Consider the following 20,951-nt stretch of genomic DNA (forward strand, 5'->3'; position numbering starts at 1 on the left):
AAACGATTAGAGCAGCCCTGACCAAATGTGCCTGTAGTCCTTCGCTATGACATCATCGCTACTTGCCCGGCCCTGCCTATGGCGCCATGGCCACTTTGTGGACGGAGCACCAAACTCAAAACCAACGTTAGCAACTGAGATTAAACATAAACGACTATTTTTTGATAACATTGCATTTTAGATGCATTTCTGTTGTATGGGGGGAAAAATAGTACGAGGGACTATAAGATTTTGGTAAGTAATGCTCATGTGTTGGCATGCCATTTAACCTGCTTGTAATTAACGAGTCTGCACCGTCGCCATACTTTCATCGACTTGACTATTAGCTGCCGTTTTATGCAGATACAATCTACCGCTAATGGTTACTTATAGCGTTAGGAAAGTGAATATAAGTTTTTAATTTGAAAATTTTCACCAAGACCACGCGGACGGCTATTAATGAGAGACATTTGAAGTGCGGCAACCTGCTCAGAATAGTGGCCAATGGCAACATTCATACGTTTGTAATGTATGAATAGAGCCCAAAAATTTGCAAGACTGACTGTTTGGGTACTTTTTACTATGTTTGTAAGCTCCCCAATGCGACTGGAAACATGCAGCACTACCAATTGTGGGACTATGAGATGAAGCTTCTTGGAGAGCTCCGGAGACAACAAAACAGCGCCCAATTCTGTGATACACTTTTGCAAACTGAGGGTGAGGCCTAGTGTGTAAAAAAAACCCAAAACTTTTTCAAATGATGTTAATGATGAAATATATGGATGAAAATGATGCATTTCTCCAAAATCCTAGTTTGTAATTAAAAAAAAAAAAAAGTTCTAATGATGATTTTTTTTGCGTTAATCCAAAGTATGTGACATGATTGCTTTCCATCTTTCTCTTGTGAAGGTATCTCGGTGCCCATCCATAGCTGTGTTCTAGCGGCGTTTAGTCCTTACTTCTCTCAGAAGCTGTCAGCCACGCCTTCTCCTCCAAATGGGCAACAACGTCAGATCCAGCTTCAGCCTTTGAAGGCCCACACCCTGTTGAAACTGGTTGGCCTTATTTACTCAGGAGAGTTGGAGGTAAAAGGAAGTGTGGAACACAGTGATGTGATGAACGCAGTCCAGAAATTTGGGTTTGCACCCCTCGTAGAACAACATAGAAATGAGGCAACAAAGGAGATGGAGCCCCAGGAGAATCGGGTCAGGTGTTGCAGTAAATGTTGTTCACAAGTGGATTCTAAGATGGCCGGAATTGGGAAAGATACTCATCATTCAGTGGAGAAGACAAGTTGTGTATCCAACGGGACACAAATTCCGTTCGAAAATCTATGTGAACCTGTAACCCCAGAGCACATCACATGTCAACTTCGAAACATCCCATTAGATACTTGCAAGTCATGTTCACATAAACCCTCTGCATCTGTTACAAATCCAACATCAAATAACCAAGTGTCCAGCAATCGGTGCTGCAGTTCCAACAATGACACGTCCTTCTCCCAGAAGCCTCAGAATGAATGTTCTGATTCTACTGGTAGTACTCTTTTGCTGACTCAAACAAAAGACAAGAGCAAGACTAGCAGAGATGAAGCTGAGAAGATGTCAAAAGTTGAAAATGCCAATTCAACAGAAAGGAGGCCTGTATTTACCAAGATGATGGAGTCAACACAATTATCTGTCAAGGTAAATAGTTTGGGCTCATCGTCAATTTTCCATCACCTTTCATTATTCAGGTCCAAGTGCGTGGATTGACATTGATTACATTTACTTTAATACACGTTTAGTTGAATAAGTGTTTCTGCTGACCATAGCTAAAATAATCACCCACACACAGAGTTTTCCTTTATTTTTTCCAAATTTGTGGAACACATCCTTTCCACGATCCAGAGTGTTAGAAAAAGGGCACAACTTACAAACATACACCCCATAATGATCCCCTATTATGATAGGCGTTCCACAAGTGGCTTTTCAGTCACATCATGTTTAATTTTTTCATTGTGTGTAGTGACTTTTTACATTTATATCCTAGTCAGGAAAAATAAAGTAGCGTGTTGATATTCTGCTTTGCAGGTGAAACTGAGGAGAAGGAGGTCAAAAGAAAGACTATGGGAGGTTGTGACTATTCCAGACGAGGATGAGACAATGTCAGGGTTCACCCCTTTACCTCAGGTAAAATACATTATGTCAGAGACTCACTAACTTTGCTTTAGCCTCCAAATATTTCATGGAAAGGTTTGATTCTGATTTACAAGAATTTTGCAATTGAAGACACACAATGCTTGCAGCTTTGATGCAACAATACAGTTTAGTATTTGTGGATAGAATAAAGATAATATAATATATATATTATATATATATATATAAATATTGGTCTTATTGGTCATGCCTTTGTAGGAAGGCTTGCCAGCTGGAGCCCAGACTTCCATCCATAACCATGTTAAACAAGGTGAAGCCAGCAACTCCGATAGACTTCCATCCCATCCCAGTACTACATCTGAAGCGTCACATCACGTCATTGATTGCACTGCTCCACACCAAAGTGGAACTCTTCAGTCGGCATCTGTTCCACAGCCTCACGACCTTTCAGAAGAATCTGATGAGCAGGTAGAGAAGTTGTTGGAGGACATCATGATGGGTCTGAACATTCTGACTGACTTGGGAAGTCCAGAGGGTGACACGGGGAGAAGTAAGATACTTTCAGCCACCCCTTCAGCTGAATGTCAGTATTTCCAGAACGTTGTGGAACGAAGTGAGCAGATACCAACATACACAGGTATGTGCATGCAAGCTTTTGTATTTTTTTGTTTTTACTTAACACGTGTATTTTCTTAGCCGCTGTCAAATGTTTGGTTTGTTACATGTCATAGCCGCAAATAGATCGATGGTCATCACGTCACATTTGGATAAGATGAACAGTTTTAAGATGGAAAAGTTGAAATGGATTAAAAATGTAGAAATTACTAAAGGAAAATGAAAAAAAATATATCAATTTGTAATATTTTGTAGGTAGTGTAATGTTGAAAATGTAATTTTTTTGGTACATGGGAATTTTTGGCATTAGTACGGATAAGCAGAACAGTTAAAGTTGGAATGGTCAAAAATGTAGAAGTTATAGATTTTTTTTTTTAATCATTTTGAGTATTTTTTGGGTGAGAATTTCAATGTTGAATTTTTCATGTAGGAATTGTTGGCAATGGTTGGTGTAAGGCATGAATTGATGAAAAAATGAATTTCAAGAGCAAAATGCCATTATTTAGGGGCTGTCAGTTAGTAGCAATCCAAAGATTTTTTTAACACAATGCTGTTTGTTTTTGTATTTTTTTCTTTGTGTACAGATCAGAAACAGCTCAACTGTAAAAGTGTGCCACTTGTTGATCTGAGTAGTATGAAAATCCCAGAGAAACCGTTTAATTTGGATCTCTCATCTGTGAGATCATTGGAGCAAAATTACCGACCAGTCCAGGAGCCGCATCCCTTGTCTGCGTTTTCGTCACCTTGTTTGAACCATATGCGGCTCCCTCGATGCCTCTCTCCGATTGAGCCCTTCACTTCGGCAGAAACTGATGACCTAACCGCTAGCAATTATCAATTGCCTCGCTGTACGATACCCTTGCTCATAGAACATTCTGGATTACTTGTTTTTCCAATTGCTCATAGAGAAGATGAACAGCCCCCTTCATTGAAGACACGTCGAAACTGCTGGCCAAAGCCATTCCCGAAGCACTTTGAGTATGAATCACAGCAAAGCCAAAGCTGTAGAACTCTACCTTGCATTAGGAACGCCGTAGGGGCGTGTCCAACTGCCGCTGAAAGAAAGTCTTACCCTAAGAAGATAAAGAGAACTTTAGTACATAAAAAAAGTGTTGCTTTGGATGGTATTGCACCTCCTAAAAAAAGAAAAAAATGTGTGGACTATCCTCAAGATGCCATTGCTTCAAATTGTAATGCACTTCTGAGTGAAAAAAACCTGAGTGTTTGCTCAGTTAGTTTGTCACGAAACAATGTCCTGGCAAAAGAAAGAAACATGGCCAAAGGTTCTCCAGCCGTTCTTTCAGTCACACAGAATCAACTATCAACCGCAAGTAACCTTGTTAAAGAGAGAACCATAACGGCAGAACCTCCAAAATCAACAAATACAAAGCAAACCCGCATCAAGACCAGGGGCTTACGGAAAACAATTCAATCGCCTCCAAGTGTCACATGCACACAAAGCTTCACCAATGCAAACGCAAAGGTCCCAAGATTTTCTATTGCATCCAACCAAGTCTGTCTCTTCAAGCCCAAAAGTGGCAGAGCACCAAAAAACACAAAAGCACTTATTTCTCCAAACACTTCTGCTCCAGTCATATCCAAGAGTAAAAACAAGAAGAAAATTGGAGAGGAATTCTTCAAGATAGATCTGGAAAAGAGTCATAAAATGAAAATAAAAGGCCCCAAAAATAGGAAAGGAAGGGGAAAGGAGCAGGTGGTTTCAATGAGCGCTGCCAAAGCTGACAACAATGCGTCCAAACAGAAGATTGCTTTCAGCAAACGGCACAACTTCAAAAAGAAATCCGTTAGCCAAGAAGTTGGTAAACAACGGCACAACTTCAAAAAGAAATCAGTAAGCCAAGAAGTTGGTAAAAAACGGCACAACTTCAAAAAGAAATCAGTTAGCCAAGAAGTTGGTAAAAAGTCCTTCAATGGAGATGATCATGAAGACATTGGCAGAATTCCACTTCAGGAAGAAACCTGTGCAAAGGTCAATGATGTGAATCACTGTCAAATTCTCAAGCCATCAACAGATAAGGACAAATTACAAGAACAAGACTCCCAGAGCTCTTTTAGAAAGCGGAGCACTTTCTTAACTGCTGAGCATCCTTCTTTGGATGAGGCCAAAGAATCATTTACTCAACATGCTGAGAGGGACCAAGCACAGAAGACCCCCATACAAGGTATGACTGTGCATGTACTTGATGTTTTTATTTATGCATTTATTTCATTTGGTTCATTTCATTTTAGTGGAAGTCAACATGATGATGAAAACTTACAAGAAAGAAATTTGAATCTACAAGTCCCAATTCTATTTGGGAGTCTGTGTGAAACATGCATGAAAACAGAATACAAGGATTTGCGACACGATATTTAATGGACACGTGTCAACAGGACTTGCGATTAACTTTTTTGTACTCGTACTGATTTACCTAACTTTTTTTCTTGGTTGTGCCACTCCTAAATGTGCATGGATAAATTTCTCTCTCTCTCTCTCTCTCTCTCTCTCTCTCTCTCTCTCTCTCTCTCTCTCTCTCTCTCTCTCTCTCTCTCTCTCTCTCTCTCTCTCTCTCTCTCTCTCTCTCTCTCTCTCTCTCTCTCTCTCTCTCTCTCTCTCTCTCTCTCTCTCTCTCTCTCTCTCTCTCTCTCTCTCTCTCTCTCTCTCTCTCTCTCTCTCTCTCTCTCTCTCTCTCTCTCTCTCTCTCTCTCTCTCTCTCTCTCTCTCTCTCTGTTTTTTTTAATCACGTATATATTGAATAATGTGTCAATATGTCACTCATAAATTCAATTATTTTAACACAGAGGTTTTTTTTTATCATTATTTTTTTTTACTCTGGGTAGAAATGACCTACTTAAGTATTAATATAACATAATTTCTAATAAAAGAGAACAAGTGTTAGGACAAGAATGTTTTTTTCGACTTCATACTCCCATTGAATATATAAATGCTTGCGTTTTTATGTTTAATCAACCAAAAATATCAAGAAGTTGGCGACTTGTTCACTTTGGATTTGCAGGACTGACGCCTGTTGGGATGCCACCTCAAAATAACAACCCAGGTTGCTCTCCTAATGACAGACATCTATGCCCAGAAAATCAAGCATCTTCGGAGCCTACCGTGAACCCCCAAATCAGCACATACCTGTCACCAGTAAACCCAGAACGTAACAAAGAAGATATCGTTGAGGTAGACGATATACTCTCTTCCCCAGAAAAGATACTTTTAATCGGCCAGTGCATACCCATTGATGCTGATACTACACCAAGTGAAGAGGAGGGAGAAATTGACGTGACGGGTGATGAGTCAGACTGATGTGTGTGTACGTTTTTGGTGTTGTGGTCATTCCTAATGTTCTCTTTGTTTCTCTCTGGCTTTTACTTAGATTTCGTGCCAATGTCAGATGTCTGAATTGATTGACCATCTATGTATAATACATTCTTTCTTGTTGTGTTTCCCTTACCAGTTGATCGGTCTGTGTAAAATGGCAACAAAAGAAACGCACTTATTTTATTTGCAGATTTTCCTAATCTGCTAAAGAAGATAAAATGTTGCTTTTTTCCCCCAGTTGTTTTTTTGTGTAAGATGGCAACAAAAGAACCTCGCTTACTTTATTTTTATAACCGGCTAAAGAATTTAAAATGTTGCTTTTTTATGTTGTGTTTAAATCGTTTTTTGTTTCAAAAGTGGATGGCTACTAATATGATTTAAAAAATCATTTAGCAAATTAACATTGAATGTAAACAAGTCTGTATTTACAAAAAACACTTTCAATAAAATTTGTTATTGATTTCAACATGTCAATTTACATTTTATCCTGTGTCCCTCTTTTTTTAAATTGTATATACTGTATATTGCTTCACCAGACTGAGAGTACCGCTACATTGCAGCAGAGGGCGCGCTATTATCACAATGACTAGGAATTTACCTTTATTGACAGCGGAAGCGGTGACGGAAACAGAATGCACGTGTATGCTTACAACTTGAAGGTTACTCAAACCTCACCGGCAACCTCATTGTCAGAGAGAGCAGGTCAATAAGACGCTCAGAAAAACTGCACTGGAACACGTCATGGACCCCATGAAGGCGCAGCAACTGGCGGCGGAGTTGGAGGTGGAGATGATGGCTGATATGTACAACCGGTAAAGTTGGAATCAGCTAACCTCAGCTAGCTTTTGCAGTGGCACCATCGTTTCATTCATCCAACTACGGTTCTCTCGTTTAGCGTTGAGTTGAATCAATTATACTATCAATTATAGTTCCTCGCGAAACCAGTGTGCGAGCTCGGAATTAGTTCGAAATACGTACTAGATGTCGCATTTAAACTAGTGTGGTTCTTGTCATTCAGGGCTCCTCACTTGTTCACGTCAAGCACAATAAAGAAAACTTATTGTTCGGTATTAGTCACAAAACCCTAAATTATAGGCTCCAATTTAATGAACCAGGATTTACACAATCGGGATTTTTTTAGAATTTTTTCATTTTATTTTTTTAAATCGACTCATCAAATTCGACGACAAGATTGAGCAATATGTCTATATGAATGTATGAGAACAGATGTTTGACAAATAGAGTATTTTGCAACAGATGTTCAATTTTGTATTTATTTACTAGACAGTGCTATGAAGGTCCAAGAGTACCAAAATAAATAAAAGAATGAATTCACTATTAATATATATATATATATATAAATAATTAGTTAAAATAGTATGTATGAATTAGTTTCAGTATTTGTTTTATTTTAATATATTTGTTTATATTTCAATAATTATTTATTTCAGAATTTATTTCATTGTGCCACTCTTGTTCCTCTGTCATGAATTAATTTGATCTGTCATTCTGTCCCATCAAGCTCAATGGGTGGGACTCGCGCTGATCCAACACCAATTAAATCGCTTGTTTCAGCACAAGCTCCGCCTTGAGGTAATTGCAGACATTTTAGGAAATGCTATGGATTTATCAATGAGCATTTATGTTTCATGATAATAACGTTTTGGACCTCGCAGACAATATGGACAGGAATATCAGACCCTGACCATGACTTGCACAGCAGATAAATTTCTGAAAGTTCTCAGATGTTATTTGACCAAATAGTGCAAACTTTGAGGACGTTCTCCAGTGCATCTCCTGTACAGCACTGCAACACATGGAGCAAATCTGACATCACCAACCACAGCCGTTGTAGTGTCATATTTGGTATCAATAAAATCGTTTGATGTTTTAAAGAGGCCAACAGAAAGTGCATGAAACATAACATTCTCCATTAAATCCATGGCTTTTTCTAAAATGCCTGTGATTAACTCACAGACATTTAGTAGACAATGGCGCACTAACTCACCAAACTGTCGATTTATTAAACCTTTAACTTGGATGTTTAAGTAACTTCTTAATGTTTTAACTGTCATTCAAATTTAAAAAGATTAACAATATTAAATATAGCGAAGAAAACACCCATTTTTAACTGTAATGACAACTGTCGAATATAAAGTTGATTGAGGTGTTTGTGTACTTTGCCTATTTCTCCAAAATATTACTTGTCATAGAATAGTAAAAAGTTAGCCATGGAAAATGAAACGTTACTTCAAATGAATAATGGCTTAAATACATTGCATTTCCAGAATGACCAACGCCTGCCATCGAAAGTGTGTGCCGCCACATTACAAAGAGGCAGAGCTGACAAAGGGCGAGTCTGTGTGCCTGGACCGCTGCGTGGCCAAATACCTGGACCTCCACGAGAGGCTGGGACGCAAGCTAACAGAGCTCTCGGTCCAAGATGAGGACTTGATGAGGAAAGCAGCTGTCGGCAGCGGATAGTGACGCAGAGATGCCTAAGACTTCCACAAAATATCATGCCAAACAAAATTTGGTTGGGTGAACTCTTAAAAGCGAGAGTTTTATTTGAGACGTGTTTGTGGGTGAATGCATCCGAATTTAAGTTCATGTGGGTCCAGTGGGAGAAACCGTTGGCTGCATTTGAGGGTTACATAAAAGGGTCTGAGCACTGTGTTCACTTGCATTATGACACCTTAAAGTACTTGAGAAACAGTCTCAGCAACTTCTTTAGATGTGGACTGATATATTCAATCAGGCCTGGTCCTTCAGATTGGGTTACTGGAGTATGTATGCATATATTCTCTTTTTTTTTTATGTTTTGTACTTTGACTCAGTCATATGTACATAGATTTTTAAATGCAGTATGTCATAACTGTTCCTGTCTTCAGTTCAGGATACTGTACCTTTTTGTTGATCCACTCACAGTTACAATTTATTCAATAGTCAACTTGAACCACTGCTAATAATAATCATGATCCTTTATGCATCAATATGAGAAGTTTACCAACTGATTTCTTTGGCGTTAACCCCACGAGGAACGTCACCTGCCTCTTGGAACTCTCCTGAAACCTTCCATTATATTGTTGTCTGTCTTCAAGCTTGCCTGCTACACTTTAAGGCCAACTCAAGCTTCTACATTAATAATGAGCGATACTAAATATACTGACCGATTTTATGCCAACCCCCCTCGGGTCATTGTCAAACGACCTTGGGTCCCTTGAAGGACTACAGTGGAGCCCTTGAGTTTGTGCAAAAACTACAGCAAAAATCAATATAATTGGTGGATATATGATTACGATGAGAAATAATTATTCTGTGCGATGAATTGTGAAGACGCGGGCCCGCACGCACACGCACGCGGTTTAAAGACATTGAGTTATGTACGTCATTGGCCTCCTCAGATAATCTCATAAATGTTACCATTTAAATATCATGTATACCATTTATCATTCTTGTGCAGATTGTATCGTAAGTGGACCATGTTTTTTCTTTTTTTAAAATCCGTTTTATTTTGTGTGATGCCGTAATTCTGTCAGTCAGTCGTCCGACTGCATATCGGCGGAACTGCAATGTTATTCCCCCTAACGTGAATAAAGCAAATTTCGTATGCCCTCGCTGAGGCGGATATTGCTGTTATTATTACAACCATTGAGGGAGCCGGGGCCGGCAAATTTGTGCTTGTCACTTTAAGACAAACAGTAGCAGATGGGGAGGAAGTGAAGAGAAACGACTTTCAGTTCCTCTCGAAACTCCTTTTATTATATACCTGTAGTCCACACACTGGAAAGCGGAAGCTTTACCAATCCACGACGTTGTTCGAAGCGTTTGTGCTGCATGGTGCTTGACCACAGGTGGACTCTGGAAGATCTTGCCACGTCTGACCCATTTAAAGAGTTGAAAGGGGCGGCCACCGTCAAATACGCTCTCGAACTGAGGTGAGTTTGCACGATGTCAATGCGATGCTTCAGTTTTTTTTAATCTACTTTTGAAAACACAAAACTTTTTTTTTAATGCTAACCTTAATGTCAATCACATTTAGGTTAACAACGAAGTACAATTTGTGGTAAAATAAGGACAACCTTGCCAATAATCTTGAGGATAAAATATTTAGTAGATAAGTGGTTCTTATTTTTCTAGTAGTCTATAGTGGTGTTAAACTCAGTCTTAATGGGTCGCTGTCCTCCTTGATTTCTGCGTTTTAAATGATCAGGATCATATATATATATATATATATATATATATATATATATATATATATATATATATATATATATATATATATATATATATATACGCACGCACGCACACACACACACACACACACACACATATATATATATATATATATATATATATATATATATATATATATATATATATATATATATATATATATATATATATATATATATATATATATATATATATATATATATATATATATATATATATATATCAACATACCCCTGAGGGACATGAGCTAGAAGACTGTCAACAATTTTGATAAATTCAACATAGTTGTTTTTAGTAAAACAAGTGACTGAAGCAATTAACAAATGGGGAAGTGCCATAGAGAAGCAAGAATAATGTGTTAAATGAATAGGAACGGACAGGAGGAACAATATAGTATGTGATCAGCTGATAAAGACGCGTCACAACGACACCGGTGACACTCTGATGAAGGCGTAAGTGATTGCCGAAACATGTCAGGTAATGAAACCTAAATAATTAGTTTGTGATAAAAGAACCACAAAAGTAATTCACAATTGAAAACAAGATGAACATAGTACAACTAATATAGTTTGTGATACTGCATGCACAAAATAGAAAATTCATCAGAACTAGTTCCTGTATTTTCCATTGAATCTGAACTCTTCATCTTACCATGACTTATTTTAGACAGTTGTTCACCTTTATCTTATTTTAGACAGTTGTTCAGCTTTTTCTTTGTGGGAACAGTTTGAATGCCTTCAATAAAAATATCATGTTTAATTATTTATGACCCTGTTGTCAGTGTTTCTATTTCTTATTTTATTATCACACTATACTTGATTCCTTGTGTTGATGGTTGTCTATAGTTTTATTTTGTTTCTTTCTGTTCTTTTGTGTCTTCTGATTGGTGTGCTGTTATGCTTGCTCTGTTATGTTTTTGTGTGGGACCCTCTCGCAAACGAGATGTTACATCTCAAGGGGTTTATCCCACGTTAATCAAGAAAAACATTCAATGACTCATACAAAGTCAGTACTTGTTTTGGTTCCAACCGAATGGTACATACACTCAAACGGTACTATGTGATGTGTTGGTACCGAAACGCACACTCATGATTGTGTGGTAGTGGAACAGTTTGCGTGAATGTAGCAGTGTACACGCAAGAGCATAATTTCATCAATCAGTCTATGGCATTGAGTCTCGAGAATCGTGTGAGTTACATTATGATTCCCGTGAAACTGTTCAAATGTAAAATTTCAGTTCCTGTTTCAATAACTCAACGAAAAATAAGGGTGCACCGCACATACATGGCATCGACTGCATGCTGTGTTAAAAAAATTAAACAGTGCCCTATTGTGTTTAAGAGCCTGTCATATAGAAGTGGACAGAGTGATTGGATGTGTGAAAATCAAATGTTCCTTAAAAAAATTGAACATATTTTATTTACGACATCAAATAATTGCCCACCCCACACACACACACACACACACACACACGCCTACTCTGATACCGTTGAGTACTTTGTACTTTGTCTGTGTGTGCTCAAACAAGCACATGAAGGTGACTGCAGTCGAGCCCTGGCAAAGTGTCACCGGGGAGGAAACTCACAATTTGGTGATGTTTGTTGAACTGCATTTGCCTTTGAGGTTTTACCAAATAAATTACTGTTAACATGTCAGCAGTGACTCAAATTAAGGCCAACATGCAACCAAAGAAAATATAGTACTATACAACAATATTTTATGTGACTCAGGCCTGTCCATCTTTCATCGGTCATATTTAAGAAGTAGTTCCCCAATGTTAGTAAAATGTTTGGTACCTCCTAATATGGAATACATTGTAATTAAATAGAAAAATGTATTTGATGAGTACACGATTACAACTCATGAAATGTTCATTACTTTGGTGTTGTACTCCTTCTGGTCACCAGATTGCAACCATGGATATGGTGGAAGAGTTGAAAGAAGATGATCAGGGTTTAGCGCCTATCAATGGCGCTGCTGCTGTAATGCAGCAAGAAGACAACATGGAGGGCCAGGTGAGTGTTTGAACGCGCAGTATTATACAAAGCCTTCAGTGTTTGGACCATGTGATAATCAGACTTTAGGTCTAAGTACCTCTTTCCTGATTGCAGATAAAATGACTCTCTTCTGACTATCTTGTGCGCATTTAACCACTGTTTCTCAAAGATGGAGGAGTTTCTGGGTCCACAGGCAGAATACAATGAGGAGGAGGAAGAAAGAAAATATTACAGAAGGAAGCGATTCGGAGTCATCAAGAATGTTCTGGCAGCCAGCATTGGAGCCATGATTACGTACAGCGTGTACATGGGTCAGAAGTCGCCAGTCATAGTTTGATATGAGTCGGGACGCAGACCACAAACTCACTTGTGTATTCTGTGATGTGCATTTTCCAGGGTTACTTCAGCTGCAACTTATTCTTCATTACGATATGACTTATCGTGAAGTAAAGTACAGCAACTTGGGTTTACAAGACATTGATCGGAAGATGCTGAGGGGAATCAACCTCACGCCCATTGTAGGCCTGCTGTATACCCCCATTCTCATCAGGTAGACAAGCACATACAATGATTCCTTCAATCAAACATTGCTTATCCTAAACCATGTAATCCTCATGTTTTGATTGATCTAAGATTTCTAGGAACCAAGTGGATGATGTTTCTGGCCTCAGGAATCTATGCATTTTTTGTCTCGACCAATTACTGGGAGCGTTACTACACCTTGGTTCCATCTGCCATTGCTATCGGCGTGGCCATTGTACCACTATGGGCCTCCCTTGGAAATTATATCACAAGGTGAGTGCAAGGATCATAAAGGATGACATTTTTTTTAGAAAAGATGGAAAAATGCACTCCACAGCAAATTATTACCTCATAAAATCAGATTACATTTTTCTTTCTCAAAACTACTTGTCACAACTGTCACATCATTGTGTCACTCGAGGACATCAAGCATATTTCTATGCATTTTCATTAGACTTTTCTTACAGGCGAATCTGGACTTTTTTTCAATAGTGAATATAATTGTTGTGATGTGAATGAGAATTTTGGGCCCAAAGAAACTCAGAAGACAGCACTGTAATGCCTACAGTGTATATATAGTATATATAGTATAATAGTATATATATACACTTTTCTCTAAAGAGATTTCTCACTTTTCTATTCTGTACATGGTAGTTCAGATTTTCTATGTATAATCTGAATTTCTGCCACATGCTGATCAGATCCTACTGTACTATGTACTGCAGTATCGACAGTGTTATATTTAAGGTGAAGTATTAATGCATGCAAAAAAGTAGGCTTACTATAGTACTATGCTTTTATATTGATCACAGTGTTGTATAAGATTTGAGAAATGCTACCTTTGCGATGAACAGTTACGAAAAACTAATATTCCTGACGAGTCATGCTGTCACACACAGGATGGCACAACAGTATTATGAATATGCCAACTATAAGGAAGAGCATGTACAGGAGCAGAAGAAGATTCCAAAAGGAGCGTGCCACAAATATATCATCATCTTCCAGTCAGTCTTCAGTATCATCTTTCATGTGAGTCCCTCCACAAAACATTAAGACACGTTTGGACGTGCATAAAATATAACACCAGTTCCCCAAAAACAAGATTTGTTTTTACATTTAAACTTAAGCTATTTCACCAAGTTATGTTTATAAGGTTCGAATATCATATTTAATATTTAAAATATCATGACTTACGGTAAACAAACAAAATAAAAAACAAAACAAAACAATGAAATGGGAGCATGGCACAGTTAGTTGATTTGATTTTTTTATTTTGGCAAGTACGAAACACTTATTACAAAATTACTTATTCGTTTATCGCGGCTTCACTGCTTTGCGGATTTTTTCCAGGCAAAAAAAAAAAGTGGTTATAATAAGAGTTCTAAAAACACATTTGCAGTGTTGTACTTGTTATATAAGAAGTTGTTATGATAAAAGACTTCTGAAAACATATTTACAGTATTGTACCTTGTTATAAAAAGTTGTTATAATAATAAAAGAGTCCTAAAATCATATTTACAGTAGGTATGCTTTAGCTACATCTATATATACATCTACAAAATGCGCATAGCGCTGCTATGGTAACTTGTGACCACTAGAGGTCTCTGTTTAACCAAGGTTAACAACAGAACGTCACAGCTACAGTCACACACGTATATTTATATTTTCAATATTTATACAATATTTTCTGTATGTTATTTATACTATTAATGTATTATTTACATGTTTGAAATTGTTATTTGATGTTCTAATAATAACATATGCACTTAAATGGTTTCATATACATTTATTGACACAGAAAATGTACAGATGAGAGGATGATCGGTTCACTTATCGCGGGGTGGTTTTGGAACCAATTATCCACAATAAACGAGGGGTTACTGTTCTTCCAAGCACCCCGTAGAAAAAAAAAATTACACAGATGTTTTTTAGTAACGTGACAAAGTGAAATTACTTTTCTCAATTGCACAAGTTTCACTATTGCAATCAAACACTTTCTAAAGTGCACAAAGACAATGGGACAATTCTGAACATTACCGTTATTAGTGTGTATAAACTATACATAAAATTGGTGGAGAACAACAATCATTTTTGAAAAATTAAGAATGATGGCTTTGACCTTTTTGTGTCCATCTCACTTATTTAACATTCGACAAGAACATCAGTCGATAGTTTTCTCATCCCCCCCAACACTGTCACTCACTCCGAGATGAAGAGGAGACTAAACCAATTTCACGTAACCTGAGGGTGACGTCATAGCTTTGTATCACCCATTTGACACAATTCAGAAAATGTCCAGGAATTTGAGGCCTCTATATTTCTATAATATTATACATGACGTGTTTTGGGGAAGAAATTGAGGTGTGATTGACTTTAGCCCACTTTGGCATGTTGCACTATACATTGGATCCTCCCTTTTCATCACCACTTATCCTCACAGGTGAATTGTCCCCACTCCACACATTACGTAAAGTTCTCTGATTGGTTTACATCCCAGGTCTACGTATTTTACGTACAACATATTGATGATTGGTTCATCGGGTTACGCCTACATATTATGTCCCTGTGTGACAGCAGCCACACAGCAACATTTCAAGATTTTGGAATTTGGTCCATACAAAAGGCATACCTTATTAAAGACACACCTTAATTATTAAAAAAAAATCTAAGTGCGGAAAATACTGTAAATATTTTTTGGCAGATTGGTTCAATTTTGATTTGTCTGTCTTTTGTGTCTTTCACCAGCTGAGCTTTGTCTTTGCTGAGCTCCCCATGAGTATCATCCTCAAAGACTGCATTCTTGACAACAGTCACGTTCTCATCGGTGTCAAAAGCTGTGGTAAAGTCACTGCACCCTTATTGGAACTGTGATGTGATGCTAGTTTTTGTTCATGCGTGTGGTTGGAATAGACGCTTATTTACGCAGACATTCAGCATTTTGACGAATATTGGAATCTGTCTTTTTTTTAAATAAAAGATTAATTTAAAACCGGGTTAACTGAAGGGAATTATTGATTTATTTGTTTATTTAAGTTTTCACTTTATAATAAATGTTGCTGATACATTTTTTTTGTCTGTAACTTTTCAGTTAGATTCGACACAATCACACAATATTATTGCAATATAATGCATAGCACACACATTAATAACATGTGCGACTCGTACATATATTAGTGGCTCTAAAAAAAAACATATGAAAATCACAAATATAATCATAATCATGAACAAATTTGTGGATAAGAAGAACACATGAAAATCATCAAGATATTTGTGGATCCGAAAAATACGTGAAAAACGTGGCTGTATTTGTGTGAATATTGTTGACATAAATCTAAAGCCTTAACTCCACGCTTCCAAATGAAAAAATAAACAGCACAGACATAAAAAAATAAATAAAATCACATCTCATCCAGTTTTGACTTTTCAGTCTAGTGTGTATTCAAAGCAAAGATTTGGTTGATTTTACGTCATGGTGACAGTGTTGTACATTTTCATTGAAATTGAAACAATGTGCCCTTTTGTAGCTGTGACTGTCTAAGATGATATTCTAGGTGGTTTTGGTAAAACGGTCTTGTCTTTTTCCTACCAGGGGCCGAAATTAGTGGTGTGGTTCCGGGATTCAACACCACTGTGCTGAAATTCCTACCCCAGTCCATGAACCTGATCATCGGGGAGAGCGTCCTTATGGGCTTCGCTTTCCTTTCCATGATCATTGTAAGTAACGCACACCCAAAAGACCCTGCATTTCATAGTGTTTGGATGATTTCTTCCATTTAATTATTTTGCTACAACACACACGTTGACATAATGTAAAAAAATCAAATTTTTCATTGGAGTAACAATTAGCTCCTTACTAGCGCTATGTCTGATAAGTTAAATGATGTGGCTGTAAATGATGTTGCAATATTTTTTAGTTTTGTTTTATTCCCATCTAGCTTGAATAATCTCAGTTACTGTGCCCTTTCCCCATTTTTGTCAGTTTCCAAATGTGAACTTCAATTGTTTTACCTCATTCAGTTCCTTGTGCTGTGTGGTGCTGCGTACCGCCCGACAGAGGAAATCGATCTGCGTAGTATTGGCTGGGGTAACATCTTCCAGCTCCCTTTCAAACATATGAGGGACTACCGCCTACGCCTTCTCTGCCCTTTCTTCATCTACAGTGGATTTGAAATACTCTTCGCCATCACCGGACTCATCCTGGTACTTTGCTGTCATTCAAACATTAATATAAGGTATGCGGTGGTACCTTGACTTATGAGTATAATTTGTGCCTTGCTTCGAAATAAAAATCACTTATATCTTGAATTGACCTCATAGCTATTAAAATAAAGAAAATGCTATTAATCTGTTTCAGCCCCCCTGAAATCAACATTGATTTATCACTTGTTTTTTTAAATTAGCACTGTACAGTATTGTACATAATAAAAAGGTACAATAGTAATAATTGATAATACTTAGACATGTTTTTCAATTTTGCCCTTTAATTTCACAGAATATATTCTTGACGGTTTTTGCTTCTCCATTTTGCGCCACATTTTTGAAACTTTCAGTAGCTTTGGCAAGGTGTGCAACATAGGAATTATTTTAATTGCCTTGGTTGACATTATCGCCTTTATTGCTCGCTTGCAACTTATTAAGTAGTACATAGTGTAGATGTAGCAGTAATTTGCTCGGATTGATTTACCAAGTCACATCCACCCCTTGCTCAGAGATTTTCTGGAATTTAAAGATAAAATTCAGTGAACATCAGCTTTTTTTTTTTCTTTTTACCAGCACTCACTTTTTAGCATCCATGGTTAAAAAAAAACAACTTACAAAATACCATCCCAAAAAAAAATGCATGTTCAAAACTCACTGGATGTAACCACTTGAAATGATTGTGGCTGAACGTTTTGAAGTCCAATGCTGCCATCTTGTGGCCATCTAGTTGCAGAGTTTCTAAAGCTTCCTCACAAATCAGATTTCCCCCCAAATAGACAAAACCGTAGGTTGGCACACTCGAAAGTCAAGATACCACTGTACTAGATAAATCCGATACTATTTAAAGAGTACACGATCATGCCAAGTGTATTTATCTATGAATCTTTTCTCTCCATACAGTCTTATGGTGTTTGTACTTTGGGTCTACAAAAACTGTGGCTGTTGATTGTGGTCTATGGACTCTCGTGCTCCATCTTCTCTTCCCTGTCCCTATGCCTCCTACGTCTCCCGCGTTGGGTGTGTCTGGCAGGAGGAGCCACCGTGCATTTGGTGCTGTTAGTGGTTCTCATGGTGTTTTCGCCAACTCCACAAAACTTGGCCTATGAAGTCCCTCTTCTGATAATTACTATGCTGTGGGGACTTGGGACAGCCCTGAACAAGACTGGAGTCAGCAGTGAGTAGCACTTGAGATGTAGTGGTGGTGCCATGTCTGACCATAAAGCATCCATATTTGTGTGTCTGTTTCAGCCTTGCTTGGCATTTTATATGCTGAGGAGAAGGAACGTCTAGACTTTGTCTACACAATCTATCACTGGTTACAGGCCATTGCCATCTTTGTGGTCTACCTCTGGTCAGAGATGCCGATGAGAGTAAGTAACTGTAAATTAGTGCTGTGAAGTAACAAAGTAGGAATACGTTGTTGCTGCACTTAAATGTGTCTTGTACTTTACTTGATTATTTATTTTTCTGATGACTTTTTCCTCCAGATATTTGAAATATGTACTGCGGATGATGACATGGCAAATATGTAGATAGAGAGATGTAAGGTGGTTCAGTTCTTGACGAATGAAATTATTTATCAGGATTTGGGTAAGGCATAGAAAAGGGAATCCGAACTAGAGCTCATAAATGATGACAGCAAGAGTTTTGAAGAGTTTTCCCCATCAAGGACCTTTTGAAGATAACTGCTTGATGTAGTGTGTTGTAAATAGAGCCAAGAGAAAAGGCATTGAATTGGCGCTGATGCTGAAAATAAAATGTCCCATTTTAATTTTGTCTTTCTTTCCACATCTCTCCAATTGAGGCTAAACTTGCCATCATCTTAGCAACTTTACTGCTAGCTTGCTACTGCTACTGGCTGATGGAACGCCGCCTAGCCAAGAACGAGCGCCATAGGTTGCCCCGCATTCCTCGACCCAGGCACAAGGTGATCCGAGTGGCAAAAAAAATGTCTTATACCATCATCTACTAAGTTTTTTTAATGATTACAAAAAATGGCAGTGTCTCATAAAAATATCAGATAATTCAAGTCAAGTTTATTTATATAGCCCTAAATCACAAGTCTCAAAGGGCTTCACATATACCAAAAATGAACAATTATTCTCAAGTAAGTAAAGTTACTATAACCACAAGACAAAAGTGAGACCAGTAGTTCCCGGAGAAGACCCACACAAGCATGAGAAGAACATGCAGGAAGGCCTGAGCTTAGATTCAAACCCAGAACCAATTTCTGATTGTTTGTGACATAAGCCCTGAGTAACTATGATGTCATTTTCATTCGACAGCAAGTGGCAAAATGGCTGCCTCTTGAGATGGACAAAAGAGGTGGATTTTTTCTGTTTAATTCATATTCTTCAAACCAAACAATCAGAATGCTGTGTTTAGACTAATGGGGTCTTCATTTTTTATATCACAAAACCTGGCATTTCAATTGGGGTGTGTAGACTTTTTATAAGTGTTTGAAAAGCTCATGCTTTTTATTGGGTGAAATTTCTGTTGTCACACTCAACCTACCAACAAAAAGGAATTCCTCACACCCTGCAGAAATGATGTAATTTGTGTCCACAGGTCAAAGGTTATCGCTACCTGGAAGATGGCAACTCAGATGAGTCAGACTCGGAGAGAAGCGAGGAGGATGACGAAAATGATGAAGGGGAGATAGAGGCAGAGGAACAATTGACGAATGAGTCTGAAGAGGAGGACATGGAGGCCGAACGCCAGGATCCTGGAGCTCAGGGCTCTGACTCACTCCGAGCCAGGAGGAAGAGGCCAGAGAATCACCAGCACAGGGAGGACGACGCCCAGCCGATGGAAGGCCGGAGGTGAAAAAAACAAAATTAAAAGAAAGAGATTGAGCGTGTTGGTGTTTCATCATTCATTTAAATTGTCTGAAGCTTTCCATTAAGGACAAATGAATTTGATTATTTTTCAAGCAATAATTAGAGAGCAGATGGAATCTGATGGAAATTTGCCAAATGTGGAAGCTGCAGCTGCACTGGAGTTGAAGCCTCTTCTTGTAAATATTCATTCTGATCGTTTGGCTTCGACATTCAAATCATAAGCGATGCCTGAAGTAATAATAAACCAAATTTATTGCTTAACGCTCAAGGGATTCAGTAACCAAAGATAGACCACAATTTGATTTGATTTGTGTCACAGTCCCGATGTATTGCAGAAATTGAGAATTTCTGCTGAACTTTTAAGTTATCAGTTTTGGGGTTTCTAATTTCAGTTGCATTTTATCTTCCAGTTTCAGCTGTTCTTCTTGTGTCCCTCAGCTGAACCGCTCGTGTTCTCTGCTGTGCCTTGTCTTTGTTTGAGTTTGAATGTATTTAGAGCAGTTGAGCTGCTCTTGGTTTTTTGCTATCCATTTCAATGCTGTAACTGTTTATTATGTCTGTCGTATGCAACGTTGTGGCTGATTAAAAACATTTGTAGTTTTATTGTCTGCACTTTTGAATTTCATTCAATGCCAAGACAATACACCCTTAAAACTGCTGGTTTAAATTTTGATGTAGTCAAAACATTCTCCACTCTGTCTCAAAAACAAACGACTGCAATTTACCGAGAATCTGAATTGTATATATACTGTATATTACTGTACACCATTTGGATGTTGTTGTGCAAGTACACCATTTTAGTGGAAGTATGGAAGAGGTGGAAAAAAAGGTTTTGAAGGAAAAATGTAGCATAGTCGTGTTTTTTTTCTATCATCCACTGCCGACCCTTACAAAGTGCTGAGTAGGCAGGTGAGCTTTGTATAAGCCACGCAAAGTTGCACAGTGTAAGGTCATCGGACATTTGTTGGATGAACCTTTCATGTGGGATGCAGTGACAACAGAGGTTTCATGCGTTCTCAGGAACATACAAAAATAAACACAGTCAATTTTGCACCATCTCTGCATCTCTTGCATCTGACAGGTCACACAATTTAGT

At 38.0% G+C, this 20,951-nt stretch overlaps 3 protein-coding genes across 4 annotated transcripts; all 3 read left to right on the forward strand.

The window, feature by feature from the left end:
- Window positions 1–7: 7 nt before the first annotated feature.
- On the forward strand, window positions 8–6,526 carry LOC147056597 (uncharacterized). 2 transcript variants are annotated; one of them, XM_085913061.1, is made up of 7 exons: window positions 8–234; window positions 573–696; window positions 889–1,664; window positions 2,052–2,150; window positions 2,376–2,754; window positions 3,317–4,915; window positions 4,983–5,141. In XM_085913061.1, exons 2-7 carry the CDS (start codon window positions 594–596, stop codon window positions 5,024–5,026), a joined length of 3,000 nt encoding a protein of 999 aa, XP_085769187.1. In that variant the 5' UTR covers window positions 8–234; window positions 573–593; the 3' UTR covers window positions 5,027–5,141. The 2 variants fall into 2 exon arrangements, with proteins under 2 accessions (XP_085769187.1, XP_085769186.1); XM_085913060.1 differs by lacking the exon at window positions 4,983–5,141 and adding an exon at window positions 5,750–6,526 and having other exon boundaries at window positions 11–234.
- A 136-nt stretch (window positions 6,527–6,662) lies between these two features.
- Window positions 6,663–9,677, forward strand: timm10 (translocase of inner mitochondrial membrane 10 homolog (yeast)). The gene is made up of 2 exons (XM_085912236.1): window positions 6,663–6,872; window positions 8,349–9,677. The coding sequence occupies exons 1-2, from the start codon at window positions 6,802–6,804 to the stop codon at window positions 8,542–8,544; spliced, it is 267 nt and encodes an 88-aa protein (XP_085768362.1). The 5' UTR covers window positions 6,663–6,801; the 3' UTR covers window positions 8,545–9,677.
- Window positions 9,678–9,785: 108 nt separating this feature from the next.
- On the forward strand, window positions 9,786–20,458 carry unc93b1 (unc-93 homolog B1, TLR signaling regulator). Its single transcript, XM_085913113.1, has 13 exons — window positions 9,786–9,998; window positions 12,204–12,311; window positions 12,463–12,604; window positions 12,690–12,843; window positions 12,927–13,088; window positions 13,715–13,844; window positions 15,561–15,654; window positions 16,405–16,529; window positions 16,833–17,015; window positions 17,916–18,189; window positions 18,264–18,385; window positions 18,820–18,942; window positions 19,584–20,458. Exons 2-13 carry the CDS (start codon window positions 12,213–12,215, stop codon window positions 19,839–19,841), a joined length of 1,866 nt encoding a protein of 621 aa, XP_085769239.1. The 5' UTR covers window positions 9,786–9,998; window positions 12,204–12,212; the 3' UTR covers window positions 19,842–20,458.
- Window positions 20,459–20,951: the final 493 nt, after the last annotated feature.

Source organism: Syngnathus leptorhynchus, chromosome 5 (genome assembly GCF_054491065.1).
Source record: "Syngnathus leptorhynchus isolate UIUO chromosome 5, UIUO_Slep, whole genome shotgun sequence".
NCBI lineage: Eukaryota > Metazoa > Chordata > Actinopteri > Syngnathiformes > Syngnathidae > Syngnathus > Syngnathus leptorhynchus.